At 40.2% G+C, this 18,593-nt stretch overlaps 1 protein-coding gene across 7 annotated transcripts in view; it reads left to right on the top strand.

Annotated features, from left to right (window-relative positions):
* The window catches only part of DENND1A (DENN domain containing 1A), a 496,671-nt gene that overhangs the window by 32,400 nt on the left and 445,678 nt on the right, over positions 1–18,593 (top strand). For all 7 annotated transcript variants that reach the window (XM_032865818.1, XM_032865820.1, XM_032865816.1 and 4 more), the window contains exon 2: positions 8,256–8,326. In XM_032865818.1, the coding sequence (XP_032721709.1) occupies positions 8,285–8,326 (42 nt within the window). In that variant the 5' untranslated portion in view covers positions 8,256–8,284. The remainder of the gene's footprint in view (positions 1–8,255; positions 8,327–18,593) is intronic.

Here is an 18,593-nt window from a genome sequence, read left to right as displayed (position 1 = left end):
GAGAATTGTGTTCAGAAGAGTGGTATTGAATAGAAATGCTCTCTTGGCTTACTTTCAGGCTTCATTCTCCCAGAAGCAAGAACTGAACAGACCTCCCTTCTTTCAAACACATTTTAGCTGTTTGTGTGTCATTTTTCTGTATTTAAGAGCCAAGGCTGTTGTCAGCAGGTGTGACTTATTGATACCTTTGACTCCAAAGGAAGATATCTTTAAAGAGTAACAGTCATGTGTGAGCAGTGTGTATCCAGTAAATTACCTCTTGTCAGGGAGAAGCAGTTACTAGGAACTGGAAACCACATGTCAGGTGTTGAAGGAAGACTCATTCATCAGACACTTATTATGCCAGGTGTCAGACCAGGGCTATGAGAAGACCGTCGGTGCCCTCAAGAAGCTGCCAGTCTAGAGGGGAAGGTGGATATTTAATCAAAGGGACGTGGGTGGTTCTCCACTGGAATAAGTTGGGAGGGAGGAGCTTTAAACAAATAACTGGTGCCTGAAGATTCTGATTTAGTTGTTCTGGGGGTGTGGCCTGGGCATTAGGATTTTTAAAAGCCCCTTGGGTAATTGTAATTGCGTCAGGGTTGAATGTGGTAAGAACTGCAAGAGTGGGGGAAGCACAGGGTGCCCTAGGAATGTAGAGGAGGGGTACTTAACCCTGTCTGTGCTATGGCTATGCGGGATTGAGAAAGGCTTTCCAGAAAGGAGGGCGTGCCTGAGCTGAGGCTTGATGAATGAGATTGTCAAGTGCAAAAGACTGGAAAGACTGTTCCTTGTAGAAACGCATCTGAATAATGTCAAATGGTAAAGTGGTTAGAGCTGTTGGATGATTCTTGTTGATTCTGCTACTCGTTTGCTTTGACTTTGGCTAGTTTATCCCGAGTTTCAGTGTTGTCCTCTTTTTTTTTAATATAGCCATTTAAAAAAAAAGATTTTATTTGTCAGAGAGAGCACAGGCAGGGGGAGCGGCAGGCAGAGGGAGAAGCAGGCTCCCCGCTGAGCAAGGAACCTGATGTGGGACTCAATCCCAGGACCCTGGGATCATGACCTGAGCTGAAGGCAGACACTTAACCGACTGAGCCATCCAGGTGTCTCAGTGTCCTCCTCTTTAGATGGGGGTAAACACCCACAGGGTAGTTGAAGATTAACTGAAATAATGCATGTAAAGTGCTTAGCATTGTGCCTGGCACACGAAAGCAGTCCATAGTGGAAGTAGAACTGTAACGGTGTTCCTAGTGAACCAGAGCATGGTTTGTTGAGTGGGCTACAGCTAGTTCTGTACAGCTGGATGTTAGGGTACAGGACTGCAGGAGGTAAGGGTGGGTGGCAAAAAAAAAGTTGCTTGGCAGGTAGGCAGGGTTCCAGATCATTAAGGTATAGAGACGTAAGGCAATTAATAGTGGGATATGGTGGCAGTACCAGGACATTTCCATGGTAATATGTTAAGCTATATCATGAAGTGTTCTGGGAAAACTTGGGTCCATATTGGAAAATTGGCTCTGAATATGGTATTCTCAGCATCATTACGTGTACTGAATTAGCAGTGAGTGTTAATAGGACAGAAATAGGTTTTTCAGTTCCTTTAGCCAAGTAGTTAAAAATATTGAGCATCTTGAGAGGAGTAATGGAGGAAATAAGCAGTCTCAAGGTAGTCTCAGGGACTTTCTGGAAATTGTTAGTCTTCATTGTTTATAGGCTTAATGAAAATATTAAGAGTCTCTTGGCCATTTGCATTTAGAAGAGGCACTCTTAAATTTATTTTTTGATTCACAAAGAAATAGAAAATGCTTCCATCTGCATTGGGTTCACTGGCCCTTAAAATAACTTATGTATATTTGTTGGTATGTTGCATAACTTGTCATAACATTAGTCACCACCTCTTCCATAAGGCAACATGTAAGTGATCATGGATAAGCATGACTATAACTTATAATTATAGTCCAATTTGTTCTTAGTGTTTTAGTCAGCTTTTTTGCCCCCTTTTTTTTTTTTTTTTAAAGTAACTGTCATAATCTTTAGCTCCATGTAATAGAACTCTGGCAGGTATTTGAACTGAGTGAAAAACTTAGGTAGTTTTTAAAATTATTATTTTATTTATTTATTTTAAAAAGATTTTATTTATTTATTTGACAGGGAGATAGAGCACAAGTAGGCAGAGTGATGCAGGCAGAGGGAGAAGGAGAAGGAGGCTCTCTGCTGAATGGGGAGCCTGATGCAGGGCTCGATCCCAGGACCCTTGGGATCATGACCTGAGCCCAAGGCAGCTGCCCAACCAATTGAGCCACCTAGGCGCCCCAGGTAGTTTTATTCTTACTCACTAGACGAATGAGGCAGTAACTAAGGATAGCGATAGAAGAGGAGTAAGCTTCAGTCCTACAAATGCTGTTTTTCTTTGAAATCTATTTTATTGCAAAAGCTCTGTTGATGGATTATTAAGTATACCTTAAGTTTATTTTGTTTTGTGTACTAAATTATTTGGAGGAAGAATTGCATTTAACTTGATCAGTGGTTCTTTTTTTTTTTTTTTAAATTTTATTCATTTATTTGGCAGAGAGAGAGAGATCACAAGTAGGCAGAGAGGCAGGCAGAGAGGCAGGCAGAGAGAGAGAAGGAGGCTCCCTGCTGAGCAGAGGGCCCAGTGCAGGGCTCCATCCCAGGACCCTGAGATCATGACCTGAGCCAGAGGCAGAGGCTTTAACCCACTGAGCCACCCAGGCGCCCCTCAGTGGTTCATTCTTGAAGTGTGATCACTAGTGCAGCTGCATCAGTATTACCTGTTAGTAGACAAGTATTTGGCTACAAGTTAAAAATGCTAATTCTTGGGCTTTCCCTGCCTCCCCAGACTTTGAAGTAGGGCTGAAATCTCTCTTTTCACATGCTGAAATTTGAGAATCATGGGAGTCTATAATCACTCCTATCATTTATTGAAATCTTTCAGACCCTAGGAAAGGCTGGTTTGTACTTCCTTTATTCCTTCTTTTCTGCTCAGTATTTGATTCTGGTTGTGTCCCAGGCACTGTTTAGATACCTGGGAAGCACTAGTGGGTATGATTGACAAAATCCTTCTCCTGCAAGTTTACATTCATAGGAGGGAGACTGACAATGACCAAGATTGTGATGGGTATGCTGTGGAAATTAAAATGAGATGGCAGAGAGTGTGTTGGGGAAGGTCTTTCTGAGTTGAAATAGAAGCTGAGTTTTGAATGACAGGAAGGGCTCCCTTTATGAAGATGGATGCAAAGTTATATAGGAAAGAATTTGGTGTGTTTGAGGAGCTAAAGGAAGGACTGTATGCCTCGAGTGCAGTGAGCAAGGGGAAAAAGGTATGAAATGAAGTTGGAGAGGGAGAGGCCAGATCATGTAGACCTTGTAAGGACCTTTTCCCCCCATCCTCAGTTTTTTGTTTTTGTTTTTGTTTTTTTAAATTGTAAAATACATGTGAAATTTACCATCTTAACCATTTTTGGCGGTATACAGTTCAGGGGTACTAAAGCTGTGCCTGCTGTGGTACAGCCATGCCCATCATCCATCTCTAGAACCAAAACTTTGACTTTGGGTGATGGGGGACACGTCAGGGAGGTTTTAGGTAAAGGACTGACCTAAACTGACCTTTCCAATAAGAGGATTACTGACAAGAGTTGAAATCTGATCAAAGGAGGGCAAGAGAGGAAGCAGCAAGATCAGTCAGGAGAGTGTTGCAGTCGTCAAGGTAAGGTTGTGATCTGGCAAGGACCGTAGGGTTGGGGATGCTGAGAAGCATTCAGATTCTGGATGTATTTTGATGATCAAATCAGCAGAATCTGCTGATTGTGACATGTAAATGATTGTGGCATATATATAAAGGAGGGGTCAAAGATGTTATGAAGTTGTTGTTTTTTTAAATCTAAATAATTGGTGGAATTCAAGCGACGCAGGTTTGAGGAAGAAAAGTGCCATTTGCTAAATTAGAAATGCTTCTTGAATACCCAAGCAGGGATGTTGAGTAGGCAGTTGGATAAGGGAATCTGGAGTCGGGGAAGAAGTCAGGTTGGAGACATGATTTTGGGGCTTGTCAGCATTTGCATGGTAATTAAAGCCATGAGGCTGAATGAGATCATCTAAGTAATGAGTGGGGAGAGGGAGAGGTCCAGGACTAAATTTGAGGGTAGGAGAGGTTACATGAGAATGATTTAACAAAGGAGCAGCCAGTAAGGTAGGAAGAGAACCAACAGAGAACGATGCCCTGCAAGACAGACGAAAGTGTTTCAGTGAGGGAAAAGTCTGTCAATTGTCAAATGCTGCTGAGACATTGAGTAAAATGAGCCCTGAGAATTGGCCATTTTATTTATTTATTTATTTATTTATTTATTTATTTATTTATTTTTATTGTGTTATGTTAGTCACCATTCAGTACATCATTAGTGTTTGATGTAGTGTTTCATGATTCACTATTTGTGTATAACAACCGGTGCTCCATGCAATTCGTGCCCTCCTTAATACCCATCCCCAGGCTCTCCTCCCTTCTAAAACCTTCAGTTTGTTTCCTGGAGTCCATAGTTTCTCATGGTTTGTCTCCCACTCCCAATTTCTCTCCCTTCATTTTTCCCTTCCTTCTCCTAATGTCCTCCGTGCTATTCCTTATGTTCCACGAATAAGTGAAACCATATGATAATTGACTTTCTCTGTTTGACTTATTTCACTTAGCTTAGTCTCCTCCAGTCCCATCCATGTTGATGCAAAAGTTGGGTGTTCATCCTTTCTGATGGCTGAGTACTATTCCATTGTGTATACGGACCACATCCGTATCTTGGCTCCTTCCACAGTGTGGCTATTGTGGACAATGCTGCTATGAACATTGGGGTGCGATGGCCCTTCTTTTCACTACATCTGTATCTTTGGGGTGAATACCCAGTAGTGTAATTGCTGTGTCATAGGGTAGCTCTATTTTTAATATTTTGAGGGACCTCCACACTGTTTTCCAGAGCAGCTATACCAACTTGAATTCCCACCAACCATGTAAGAGGGTTCCCCTTTCTCCACACCTTCTCCAACATTTGTTGTTTCTTTCCCTGTCCATTTTTGCCCGTCTGACTGGTGTAAGATGGTATCTCATTGTGGTTTTGATTTGAATTTCCCTGATGGCTAGTGATGATGAACACTTTATGTGTCTGTTAGGAGAGTTGGCCATTTTAGCACATTTTAGCAATGTGGTCGTTGGTGTAATATGACAAGGTTTTTTCAGCGCTTTGGTGGGTTCTGAAGCCTGGTTGAAGTGTGTTAGAGAAAGTGAGTATAGACCATGTTAGGCCAGTCTTCATTTAGAGATATAACAGGTCTGTACAAAATGCCTTAACCTAATGGCACAGGTTAGTTTATCAGAGCTTCAGTGTTAAAAAACAAAAAACAAAAAAACACTTGTTATGTAACATCTTTGTATGTGAGTGTTTGTTATTTCAATTTTCCAAATGAAATTTTGAGATGAAATTCAGCCAGTTGAAAAATGAGTTTAAGAAAGCTATATTGATTTAAAAAGTGTTTTTTTTTAATTTTTTAAAATTTATTTATTTGACAGAGATCACAAGTAGGCGGAGAGGTAGGCAGAGAGGAGGAAGCAGGCTCCCTGCCGAGCAGAGAGCCCGATGTGGGGCTCGATCCCAGGACCCTGGGATCATGACCTGAGCCGAAGGCAGAGGCCCAACCCACTGAGCCACCCAGGTGCCCCTGATTTAAAAAGTTTTTAAAAATTTTTAAAAAGATTTTGTCAGAGAGAAGCAGGGGGAGTGGCAGGCAGAGGGAGAAGCAGACTCCCTGCTAAGCAAGGAGTCTGACATGACCTGAGCCAACGGGAGATGCTTAGCCAACTGAACCACCCAGGTGTCCCAAAGTTTTCTTTTAAAAACTGATTTATTTTGGAGCGAGGAAGTGCAAGTTTAGGGGGAGGGGGCACAGGGAGAGAAAGAGAGAGAGAGAGAGAGAGAGAGAGAGAGTGAGTCCTAAGCAGACTGTGTGCTCAGCTCAGAGTCCAACGTGGAGCTCGATCCCATGACCCTGAAATCATGACCTGAGCTGAAACCAAGAGTTGGACACTCAACCAACTGTGCCACCCAGGCACCCGAAGAAGGCTGTGTTTAGATTTTAGAGGGAGTCTTCCTGATGTTCTTTAAATAGCCTTAGAACATTCCTGTCTTCAATCAAACACTCTACTTTGAGATCATTTGAATGAAAGGGATGTTTCCGTAAGACATTTTCCACAATGTTTGGTGGCCAAAGGAGGCTAACTTGATAGACCTTTTTGTATCCTCCTGCAGGGAAAACACACAAAAATTTTAAGGCTCTTTTAAAACTTTGATTTACTTTGTTTTATTTAGCCTATTAAGTAAAACATTCTACTTTATTGTCTGATTTTCTTTTTAAAATATTTTATTTATTGACAGAGAGGGACACAGTGAGAGAGGGAACACAAGCAGGTGGTGTGGGAGAGGGAGAAGCAGGCTTCCCACTGAGCAGGGAGCCCGATGTGGGGCTTGGTCCCAGGACCCTGGGATCATGACCCAAGCCGAAGGCAGACGCTTAACAACTGAGCCACCCAGGCGCCCCTCTTGTCTGATTTTTAAAATTGAATTTGACAAGGTGTATGTAAATACCTTGAACTTTAGAGCAGCCAACTCTTTTCACTTAAAGCAAAAGCTTAGGTTTCTCTTCAGGGAAGGAATGATGATCCTTCACAAGAGAAATGGATTCCTGATTGACAAAACACACATTTTTCTACTCCTAAGGAAGTAGAAGGAGTATTAACCTATTTATTGAATCTCAGATGCCATTATTTGTAAAATGTACCATGATGTGTATTACTAAGGAGGAAAAAAAATGCTGCCATTTAGCATTGTCAGATGCAATAGATTGTAAGAGAAGTGGGAATGTGGGGGAAAAAGTTCATCTTAGAATCAATGAAGCACAGAATTTGAGCCCCAGGAGGGTGAATTCTGGTTGTGGCTGTGTTTCTAACTAGCTGTGGCACCGCCGCCAAGTCACATAGAATCTCTTTGCCTCAGGTTCCTCACCTGTATGGTGAGAATAATAACCGATCTACCTGTCCTCATAGGATTCTGAGGATGAAATGAGATGAATGATTTATTTTGAGAAGCAGAATCTGCTGGGCAAATTCAGGGTATTTATTTGATTGAAAGTAACTGTTAGATCTGTTCGGGTGACTCAAAGTTTCTGAGCCTTGTTGTCAGGTTTAAAATAGAATTCCGTTACAGACATTTGAAAGTATAACATTTTCTTCTAAACCATTTCCAGTCAATCTGGAAATACCTTTTTATTGTAGTTTCAGAATCAAAGAGAAAACTCAAAGCTAATATAACCCGATGTTCTCATCATTCAGAATTAACAACTGTTAATGTTCTGTTAGTGCTGTGATCTTTTTCAGGCTTATTATGAAATATTTATGGCATAAAGAGGTAAAAGGATATAATAATGAAGTGTCATATACTTGCCATTGCCAGTACCAGTGAAGCCCCCTGTGTGGAAACAATATCTTGTATTTAGATTAGCATCCTGTCTTCATAATAGCCCAGTGGTTTAGGATATTATTTCTCTGTTTCATTCTTTAAAACTTGTAAATAAGCAAGCTGACTGCATCATATGTTTTATCCTGGACTATGCGGGAGAAGATACTTTGTGCTAATGTTGCCTTGGTTTGAGTTTCCTCAGAATTCTGCTTATGGCTTTGGAGGTACAGCTGTGTAAATTCAAAACATGACTCCTGTGAAATCATAATCACGGCTATAGCCTATTATTTGTCAGCCATTATACCTGGACAGTTTTTGTATGTTTTAAGTTTCATGGTAATTCTTCTGGTTAGGTGTTTTCATTTTTTTCTTTTTCTTAAGTGTTTTTATTTATTTGAGAGAAGAGAGAGGGAGCACAACTGGTGGCAGGTGGGGGGGGTGTTGTACAGGCAGAGGGAGAGGGAGAAGCAGACTCCCCAGTGAGCAAGGAGCCCAACAAGGAGCTTGATCCCGGGACCCTGAGATATGACCTGAGCAAAAGGCAGATGCTTAACTGACGGGGGCCACCTAGGCACCCCAGGTGTTTTCATCTTATAGATTGGGTAGGCATGGCTCAGAGAAGTTGAGTAACTTGGCCAAAGCTCCACAGCTATTAAGTTGTGGAGCCAAGGATTTTAAGTAAAGTCTGCCTTATACCACAGCCCGCATGTTCCATACCACGCTGCCTCTATCCTTGTCAGTAATCACAGTCTGTTTCTTTTGTAGGCAGAACCCAGAGACCACGTTTGAAGTCTATGTTGAAGTGGCCTATCCGAGGACGGGTGGCACTCTTTCAGGTATTTGCATGTTTGGTTGTGATCTGTGTTTATCGTATGAGATAGCTGTGCAGGACATCGCCTCTTGGCCTTTTAGCTAAGATCAGGTGGAGAGAGCTGTGCACGTGGGACGTGTGAATATTCTAAACGGTGATTTATCTTTAAGTATATTTAATTGTCTTCCCCTTTTATCCCACATCATCCTAAGGAATGGAGAATTAGTGCAGTGAACAATTTAAGTCACTACTACATCAGGCTTGAAGTTTGGTTCTATTCACTGTGATCATTGGGTTTTGGTTTGTATCTTTCACAGATGCCTGGAAGTCAGCTGCTTAGTATGAAATATTGTCACCTTGCTAATGAGAAAGGCTTAGAATTAGGTTACAAAATAATATAAAGGGAAAACTCTGCCACTAAACTGGAAGGAGATGTTTGAAATGGATTTAGTGTAGTAAATTTTATGTCTGCTGGTAAAAGTTGGAAATTAGTTCAAGGAAAAGCCTCCTCTGGCTTTAGCTTTTGGACTGATTTGGACGTGTATTGCTGGACAATAGGGTCTTAGTTAAGGTTAGAGTATCTTGCAAAGACTGAGTATATTCTCAACTAAGATCCTTCTTGGTTAATGAGAAAAAAATAACCCTATAACGTACTATTCTTTTTCTTGGTAACTAGGAGTGATGCATTTGCCAGGAGCAGCTCTTGGTCCACACACACAAACAGTTGTATGTATTACTTGGTGTTTAGGGAAAGTGAATTTACTTGGATTAGAAACTTGGAGTAATCAGGATTCCAGTGATAGTTATGCTCTCAGCTGGCTGTGCAACATTTTCTATTTCATTATGTTAGACTGTAAAACTCATAAAATAGCTACTTTTATTGAGTATCTGTTCTGTTGTTCTATGTGTTGGACATTTTATCCTTACAATACAACCCTTTAAAGATAGTTGGGTGACATCTCCATTATACCTATGAGAAAATAGAATCTCTGGTCAAATTATTTACCAGAATCACATGGCCACTGTGTGGAATAACTAGGATTTTTGGTTCAAGTCTTCTTTATTCCGCTAACATGCCACCTCGAGGGCCATGACCGTGTTGGGCACATCTCTCCATGTCATCCACAGGGCTTTGCATGATGCCACTAATATTTGTTAAATGAATGAATTTTTCTCTCTCTCTCTCTTTTTTTTTTTTTTCCAAAGATTTTATCTATTTATTTGACAGAGATCACAAGTAGGCAGAGAGGCAGGCGGAGAGAGGGGGGAAGCAGGCTCCCTGCTGAGCAGAGAGCCCGATTCGGGGCTCGATCCCAGGACCCTGGGGTCATGACCTGAGCCTAAGGCAGAGGCTTTAACCCACTGAGCCACCCAGATGCCCCTGAATGAATTTCTCTTAATAGCGAAAGTGAGATAACTGTGTGTGCCACTTTCTGGGTTATCTAATGAAGGTTACAAATTTATGGTCATTCTAGAAGTGGAACGTTAGCACCTATGTTACGTTATCCCTCTTACTCTGTAAACCATTGCCTTGGGAAGCCTCTGTTCTTAGGTGCATACCAGCAGCAGCCCCTCTGAGGGCCTAGTTTACAGAGTAACCATTTGATGATGGCTATGATTTGACAGATAAATTCAGGGACAGAATTTTTCTTTTTTTACGGTTGCTACCTCTTTCAGTGTTCTAGGATTTTTTTTCCTCCCAAAGTTAAAAGGAATTTTTTTGGGAAAAAGAACAAAATTAGAAAAGTAGAAATAAGAGGGGGCACCTGGGTGGCTCAGTGGGTTGGGCATCTGCCTTCTGTACTGATTATGAATCCAGAGTCCTGGGATCAAGCCCTGCATCAGGCTCCCTGCTCAGCAGGGAGTCTGCTTCTCTTTCTCCCACTCCCCTCCCTGCTCATGCGCTCTCTCCCAAATACATAAATAAAATCTTTAAAAAAAATTACAAATAAGATGGAAGAATGAACAAAATGCAAAGTCTTAGTATCTTACCCCAGTCATCTAATTCATCTGCCCTATAGACAACTTCTTTCTTGTATAACCCTTTAGTATATTATAAAAACTTTTTATTTTGAAAATATTTTAAAAGATGAAAGTTATAAGAATGGTCAAGTGCATATGCCCTTTCCTTAGGTTCATCAGTTATTACCCTTTTTTGCCATACTTTATTCTGTATGTATATACATATTATTTTTTGAGTCGTCTCAGAATAAATTGCAGGCATAGTGACCCTTTACCCCTACATATTTCAGAATATATCTCCTAAGAATTTTTTCTTTTTTAAAAAATATATATATTTTTAAAATTTATTTGACACACAGAGAGAGATCCTAAGTAGGCAGAGAGATAAGCAGAGAGAGAGAAGGGTGAAGTAGGCTCCCTGGTGAGCAGAGAGCCCGATGTGGGGCTTGATCCCAGGGCCTTGAGATCATGACTTGAGCCAAAGGCAGAGGCTTAACCCACTGAGCCACCCAAGGCCCCCCCCCCCCCCCGCTAAGAATTTTCATACGTAATTCTAGTAGAGTTATTGAAAGGAAAGAATTTAATGTTGATATAATGTCAGTTGTTCCTGTTTAAATTCAATCAGTTTTGCCAATAGTATTCTTTATAGCATTTTCCTTTCTGATCCAGAATCTGATTAGTCAGGATCACGCAGTCCGTTCAGCTTCATATGTATTTAGTTTCTTTCATTAATAGTTTTGCAGCCATTCTTTACCTTTTATCACAGACATGTTTTGAAGAATTTAGGTCTGTTGTTTTGCAGAAGGTCTCTAGATTTGGATCTGATCATATCCTCATGATTAGATTTGGGTTATGAAATGTTGGCAGGTGTCTCTCTGTTACTGTGTATCATACAAACAGGCACATGATGTCTATCCCTTATTTGTGCAAAAAAAAAAAAATACATGGAACTTACATTTATAGTTTAGCAAATAATGATCATGTGCCCATGTTACTGCTCTCCAGGCTAAGAAATACAATGTTGCCTGGGTGTAAGGAAATACTGTTACTGCAGGAAGGCTCCCTCCCCTAGCCCTGTGCTTTAGTGGGCCCTGCTTTGGCCCTCTTCCATGGTGCAGAGTCTGTGGGGCCTGTGGGACATGCCTGCTTAGAGTCTGAACCTTTCCATGGTAGACCATACTTTAAAAACCTAGGATCTCAGAATTTCCTGCCCAAAGGGCCCTGAGCTTGTTTCCAGAGCCTGTGTGAGTCCCTTTCCTGGGGTCCATACTTCTGAGGGTGGGCATGGCTGCTGGTCTATACAAGGGATGGCCTAAGTGTGGTTGTGTGTGGAGAGTAGGGTATGGAATGGAGCTTGGACTTGTGAATGGAGGTGACTGCATGCTTGTGTGTGAGGTCCTTGGCTGTGCGGGATGGAGAAGAGGACGATGGGAGATGGACCAGTGGCCAATTCTCCCTGGACCACCATGTTTCTGCATGGAACTCTGGGGAATCCCAGAATTCTCTGTATGAATCTGGCTTTCCAGGCAGTTATAAAGGTATGTTTTTCATGATAGGAGGATAGAAGATATTTATATTTTGTAAGCTTGTTTCATATCTGTTATGTATTAACACATATGGTATGAGGGCCTCTATGTGTACTCTTTCTGAGGCCCTGTAAGTGTTGGAGTTGGGTTTGGTTGGCACCTCAGAGTTCCCCCCTTTCCTTTCTCCAGAGGGAACTACTATCCTGACTTTAATGATAATCATTTGTTTTTCTTTATAGTTTTATGACCTAAGCTTACCTCCTTGAAAAATATAATATAGTGCTTGCTTCTGAATTTTACAGAAGCAGATTTATTTTTTGTGTACTTTTGCTATTTTTTTTTGCTCAAGATTATGTTTGTAAGGGTTCTTCATGTTGTGTGTAGCTGTAGTCATTCATTTTCATTACTGTGTAATACACTAGGATTATATCACAATTTATCCATTCTGTTGCAAACACTTGAAGTTGTTTGCAGTTTTGGGCCATTACAAGCAATGCCGCCGTAATCATTCTTCATACGTGAATCCTGGCGCACTTAAATGTATTTTCCTTAGGATAGATACCATACTTGATTACTGGATCATGATAACCTGTTTTTAAAAATTGTGCTCGTCTACACTCCCTCCAGCAGTGTTTGATAGTCCTTACTGCTGTACAGTTTCATCAGTCGTTGGTACAGTTAGATGTGTTGATTTTTGTCAACCTCATGGTTATATAGCAGTATCTCCTTGTTTTTCTTTGCATTTTCCTGATAACTAATGAGACCAAGCACCTTCTGCTTATTGGCTTCTTGAATGGCTTGTTTTTTAAAGTGATTTTCAAGTCTCTTGGCTCATTTTTCTTATTGAGTTTTCTACCTTTTTTTCCCTCATTGATTTGTAAGCTTATACTATGGATACTAATTATCTTATTGTATGTATTACAAATGTCTTCTTCCACTCTATGGTTTGTCTTTCACTCTCTTTATGTTAACTTTGATCATAACTTCTCGATTATGATATAGTACAATGGACCAGCATTTTCTTACCCCACAGTTATGAAGATAATTTTCTCTAAGAAATGTATAGTTTTGCCTTTCACATTTAGGTCTTTAATCTAGTAAGGATTCTAGTTTTCATTTAGATGATTAGCTAATTTAAAAATTTGGGAAACTAATTGGGGGCACCTGACTGGCTCAGTCTGTAGAGCATGCAACTCTTGATCTCAGGGTTGTGAGTTCAGGCCTCCCCTGGGTATAAAGCCTACTTGAAAAAAACCAAAACCAAAACCAAGGAAACAGTTGGGAAACTAAATCTGAATTACTGGGGTCTGCTACTCCTTTACTTAAAATGTTTTCATAAAATGATCAGGTACTCCTAGGAGCACCTGACTGGGTCAGTTGGTAGAGTATGTGACTCTTGATCTCTGAGTTCTAAGTTCAAGCCCCATGCTGGGTGTATTGGTTACTTAAAAAATGAAGTCTTAAGAAAAAAATAAAATAATCAGGTACTTCTAAATCATACAAAAAAAAAAAGTCACCTCACAAAAAGATGACAGATGTGAAACAGGCCAGTGAGAAGTATTACTAGACTGTAGGGGTGCCTGGGTGGCTCTGTTGGTTAAGCATCTGCCTTCAGCTCTGGTCATGATCCCAGAGTCCTGGGATCCAGCCCCCGCATCTGCTTGCTGCTCAGTGGGGAGCCTGCTTCCCCCTCTCCCTCTGCTCCTCCCCCTGCTTGTGTTCTCTTGTTCTCTCTCAAATAAATAAATAAAATCTTAAAAAAAAATTACTAGATGTTAGAAATATTTTTCCCTCAATTGCTTTTAATGTCTCCCTTACTGAAGACATGTATTGTAAGTGCTCTGTGTACTTACTGTACTTGAGAACATTCCGTGACCTCCATGGAAGGGACATGTGATATGTCAGCTCCACTTAGTGCATCAGGACCTTGGACACATTTGAATGGGACACCTTAGAAACACCGTTCCAGTAAGATTTGGGTACGCAAATAACTTGCGGTGCCTCTAGTTTTCTTCAGGAGTTTCTGAGATTTCTGAGTTACTATTACCAGGGAATAAGCTGTCACTTAGTGTTTGATTTTAGGTATCTTTTGTCTACTTCTACAACCTTCTTGTTTTTAATAAAACCCATTATATTTGCCTTTTTTGGCTATTATTGAATGCATTATTTTTGTCTTTTTAAATGATTGCAAGGAATCTGTCTTAAGATTAGTCTTTGTTCCTTGGATCTGCATCTCTGATCCCTGCCAAAGTATCTGAGCAAACTTAGGTATAAACCTTACGCTATACAGTACTAGTGTCTGGGCATAATCTTCTCTTTGAAGTTGGTTTGCATCCCCCTGAAGGATTAATTCCCTGCTGTGAGAAGGTGGGTTAGAAAGCACTGAAACTACTTTACAGGTCTTTAATTGGAGGATTTAGTATACATTTTGTTCTATAAACTTCTGTGGGAGTTTCATTCTTACAGTTTTTCTTATACTGTGGTGTGTTATATTCTCATTGTAAATTAAAAAAAATAAATTTTCTCAAGTTATTTGAGTACATATTGACAAATTATCCTGGTTTGTGTTTTTGTTTTTTTTCCTATTTAAATTTGTAGTACCTTGTTTTGAGTATGTATACAATTTAAAAATTTTTGAAAAATTACAAAGAGAAAAATCATCACTTGGTGATACGCTATTAATGTTTTGGTATATTTATTTCCTTGTAGTCTTTTGTGTGTCAGTGTGTTGAAATAAAGCATATATATAAATATATATGTAAATATAAACATACGTATAAACTTTTCCCTGAACTTCTGCTCTACGTATGTTTTCCTTGCTGGTCTCCCCCAAATCATTAAGCTTTTCCAAAAATTATTATACAGCTTTGTGAAAATAATTTCATTTTCTATGAATTATTACATCATATTTATGAGTAATATTTACTTACAATCAGATCTTTAGATTGTTTCCAGAGTTCTCCTTTTGTAAATAATGCCAGCTAACATCGCTGTGTATAGTACCTGTTACTTCGGTATGTGATTTTTATAAAGAAGTCGTAATATTTCAAGCAGATACTTGATCTACTTTGTTCTTAACTTTTATGCTTTTTGGCCACATTCCATTTTGTGTGCTCTGATTTATGTCTTTGCTCAAGAACCCACCTTTACTTGGGGACCCCAGAAAACGAAAAAGGTCGTCTTGAGTTGGGAAAGCTCCCAGAGCTGAGTTTAGCCTGTCTCCTGAAGGTCTTGGAAGAGGGTGCTCTCACAAGGGCAATGAGCCTGCTGGTCCCGTGATCAGATGGTACCGGCCATGCTGAAATTCTGGAATGCATTTCCAGCACAAGGGTCTCATTACAGCTGGCATCTCGGAGCCTGCGGTGGGCGCCCCTGCTTGGGCAGCTTTGTAGCTGACCAAGAGAGTGGCTAGCAGCATCAGGGTCTTGAGGCCGTTCTGCCTACCTGCTTCCTCCGGTGTCCGTTCCCTGCCCAGTGTTCTACTGCAGTAGCCAGTGGCCACTTGGTAGCAAGAAGTGGATAGTCCAGTGAAGAAACTGCTGTGAGAGCTCTGGAAGGAATGCTTATGATGTGATGCTTCAGTTAGCTGTGGTTTTCAGCTATGATCAGTAACTTAAGCATGCAAACACCCGGGCTTTCAAATCTCTCTTAAATAGCCTTTCACATTTCTGGATCCGCAGTATCATGAAGAAAAGCAAGTCTCAGCCAATGGACGGGATTGAGAGCCAGATTTGTTATATTCTGAATCTGAGCTTTCACTTTGCAGGTCTCTAATTCTATGAACGTTGCTTGGATCTGTGACCACAGTGGATGCTCAGTGTGACTAGATAGTTTTAAAACATTGATCTAGCGTGCCTGGGTGGCTCAGTGGGTTAAGCCTCTGCCTTCAGCTCAGGTCATGATCCCAGGATCCTGGGATCAAGGTCCGCATCGGGCTCTCTGCTCCGCAGGGAGCCTGCTTTCCCCCACTCTCCTCTCTACCTACTTGTGATCTCTGTCAAATAAATAAAATCTTTAAAAAAAATGAAACATTGATCTAAAAAATAAAAACAGTGTGCCTGGGTGGCTGCCTTTGGCTCAGGTGATGATCTCAGTCTCTGCTCAGGGTGGAGTCTGCTTCTTCCTCTGTACTTCCCCCCGATCTTGTGCTCCCTTCTACTGTCTCTCTCTCAAATAAGATCTTAAAAAATTTTTTTAAAATGTATGCTGTTTCTTTAGAAGTGGGATGGAGGGGAAAAAAAGCCCTTTGAGAGTTGTTTTACTTCGGATTAAAATATTAGTGGTATTAACTGAATTTATTATCTTCTTTTCAATAATATAGTCACAGCAAACTTTTGAAGAATGGTGATAAAGTGGATTTTATTGAGTCCTTATTATATTTCAGTCACTTTTCTTAATATTGTTACACTTTTCTTAGTATTGTTCTTATATTGTTAATATATGGCCCTTTTAAGATGGGTCATATTTTTGAGGAACCTGAGGCTTCAAAAGGTTTATTTGTTTGCCCAGATGGGACAACCATTAAGTTGTAGATTCAGGATTTTAACTTCATTCTTATGGCGTCATCCTGAAAAGTACTGGCTAATATTACCTGTACATGCAATAGTTAGAAAAATCAGACATTGTGAGGGAAGAAAAATCAGGCTTATGTAGAAAATCAGGGGAGAGGCAGTTTTCATTCATGAACAGTACAAGGATTTCTTATAGTTTTTTTTTTTTTTTTCTTTTAAATGAGTCAGCATGATACTTTAGCTTTTCTTTATTTTTCTTCTTTTGCATCCTTGGATTTTTCTAGTGAAAGTGAATCCACTTTATGGAGTATTAAGTTATGAACATAATTTGCAGTAGTGTAGGGACAAATTACCACTCACTCAAAAGACATGGATTACTTAAACATTAATTTTTCCTGACTCTGAGTACTTGACATGCCCACTTGAAAATCACTTATTTGGAATAGAGGCATGAAACCTCATTTCATTGTGCTTTTTTTTTTTTTTTTAAAGATTTTATGTATTTGAGAGTGAGCAAGTGAGCCTGAGCAGGGTCAGGGGAGAGGCAGGGGGAGAGGGACAAGCAGCCTCCCCACTGAACGTGGAGCCTGACACTGGGCTTGATCCCAGGACCCTGAGATCATGACCTGAGCCGAAGTCAGGTGTATAATGACTGAGCCACCCAGGTTCCCCTCACTGTACTTTTTAAGCTTTTAAGATTTTGAGAATTATAATGTGCCTTACGTTGTAGGATTGTTAGAGTATTTCTTTAAACTATAGTTAAGCCTAAGGAAATCTCATTATAATAAAGCCTTTGCTCATCACCTAATGAAGTAAGAGGTAGTAGGCTCAGTTTTCTAGGTAAGAAAAACAGGGTTCCACGAAGGCAGAAATCACCTCTTTCTTGTACCTGAAATTCCAACAGCTAGAACAGTACCTGGCATACTGTAGGCCCTCAATGAGTATTTGAGTGATCAAAGCTTAGAGATGGGAAGCAACTTGCCCAAAGGCAGAGTTGGGATTTGAGGTCTACTCTGACTATATTCTTTAAACCAGTTTATGAAACTATAACACAAATTATATGTGTATGCACAGCTTAAAGAATAAACGAAAATGCACATACCCACTACTCAACTTAGGAAATAAAACATTTTGTGTCTTTGAAGTCCCTCTGTATTCCTACCGAGATCACATTTTGAATTTTACCTTAATTGTGTATCTTTCCTTGCAGTTTGTGCTTTTTATTACACTATGCTGATGCTCTAAATTGGTTATGTAGAATGACTTTGAATTGCTGTTCTTAAAAAGTAAAAGAAAGTGAGCCATATATTTTCTTCACGTTTAGTTATTTGAAGCTGATTCCAGATTTCTTCCTGAAGTGTGCAATTTAGGGGCCATCTGGGTATAAATTACAATATAGGAGAGTCTCATGATTTTTGGTAATTCATGGCAGTGTGGTGGTTCTTGCTGTATTTGTGGTTCACGGTGTTTTTAAGGCCCTGAGCCCTCCAGGTAGACCAGCAATTCACTTACCCACTAAACCATAAAATCCGTGTGCAGTGAGTTTGTTGATCTATATTTTAGTTCCCTCAGAATGACAATTTGAGTCTCATTCTGTCAACTATAAAATGGAATCCTTAATAGTATCTCCTTCATTTAGTTGATAGATTACCTAGTAATGCAGAGTGCATGGGACATGGAAAGTTCTTAGTAAGTGGGAGCTGTTACTTGTCATTTTTTTAAAAAGATATTTTAGAGAAGATTCAGGTTCACTGCAAAGTAGAGAGGAAGATACAGAGATTTCCCATATGTATACTTTTGCCCCAGGCATGCACAGCCTCACCCAATGTCAACATGCCCAACCAGAGTGGCACACTTGTTAATATCAGTGACCCTGTGCTGACACATCCTAACCACCCATAGTCCACTGTATATGTCGGGGTGTTGTGTGTCCTTTGGTTTGAGACAAACATTTGATAACATGTATCCATTGATAGTATCGTACAGAATATTTTTCAGTGCCCCAAAGATCCTCTGTGTTCTGCCTGTTTATCCCTTCATTCACCCTCAGCCCCCTAGCAACCACTGGTCTTTTTATTGTCTCCATGATTTTGCTTTTTCCAGAGTGTCGTGTAGCTGGTATCAATAGTATGTAGCCTTCTCAAGTGGGCTGTTTTTCCTCAGCAGTATGCATTTATGGTTTTGTGTGTGTATGTGTGTTTGGTTATTCCTTGTCTTTTCATGGCTCATTTTTTTTAGTTCTTAATCCTACTTCATTATCTGGATGTGCTAGTTTACCCGTTCACCTACTGAA

This window comes from Lontra canadensis, unplaced genomic scaffold (genome assembly GCF_010015895.1).
Source record: "Lontra canadensis isolate GAN:19392208 unplaced genomic scaffold, GSC_riverotter_1.0 scaffold30, whole genome shotgun sequence".
Taxonomy (NCBI): domain Eukaryota; kingdom Metazoa; phylum Chordata; class Mammalia; order Carnivora; family Mustelidae; genus Lontra; species Lontra canadensis.
This window is presented reverse-complemented; position numbering and strand designations above follow the sequence as displayed.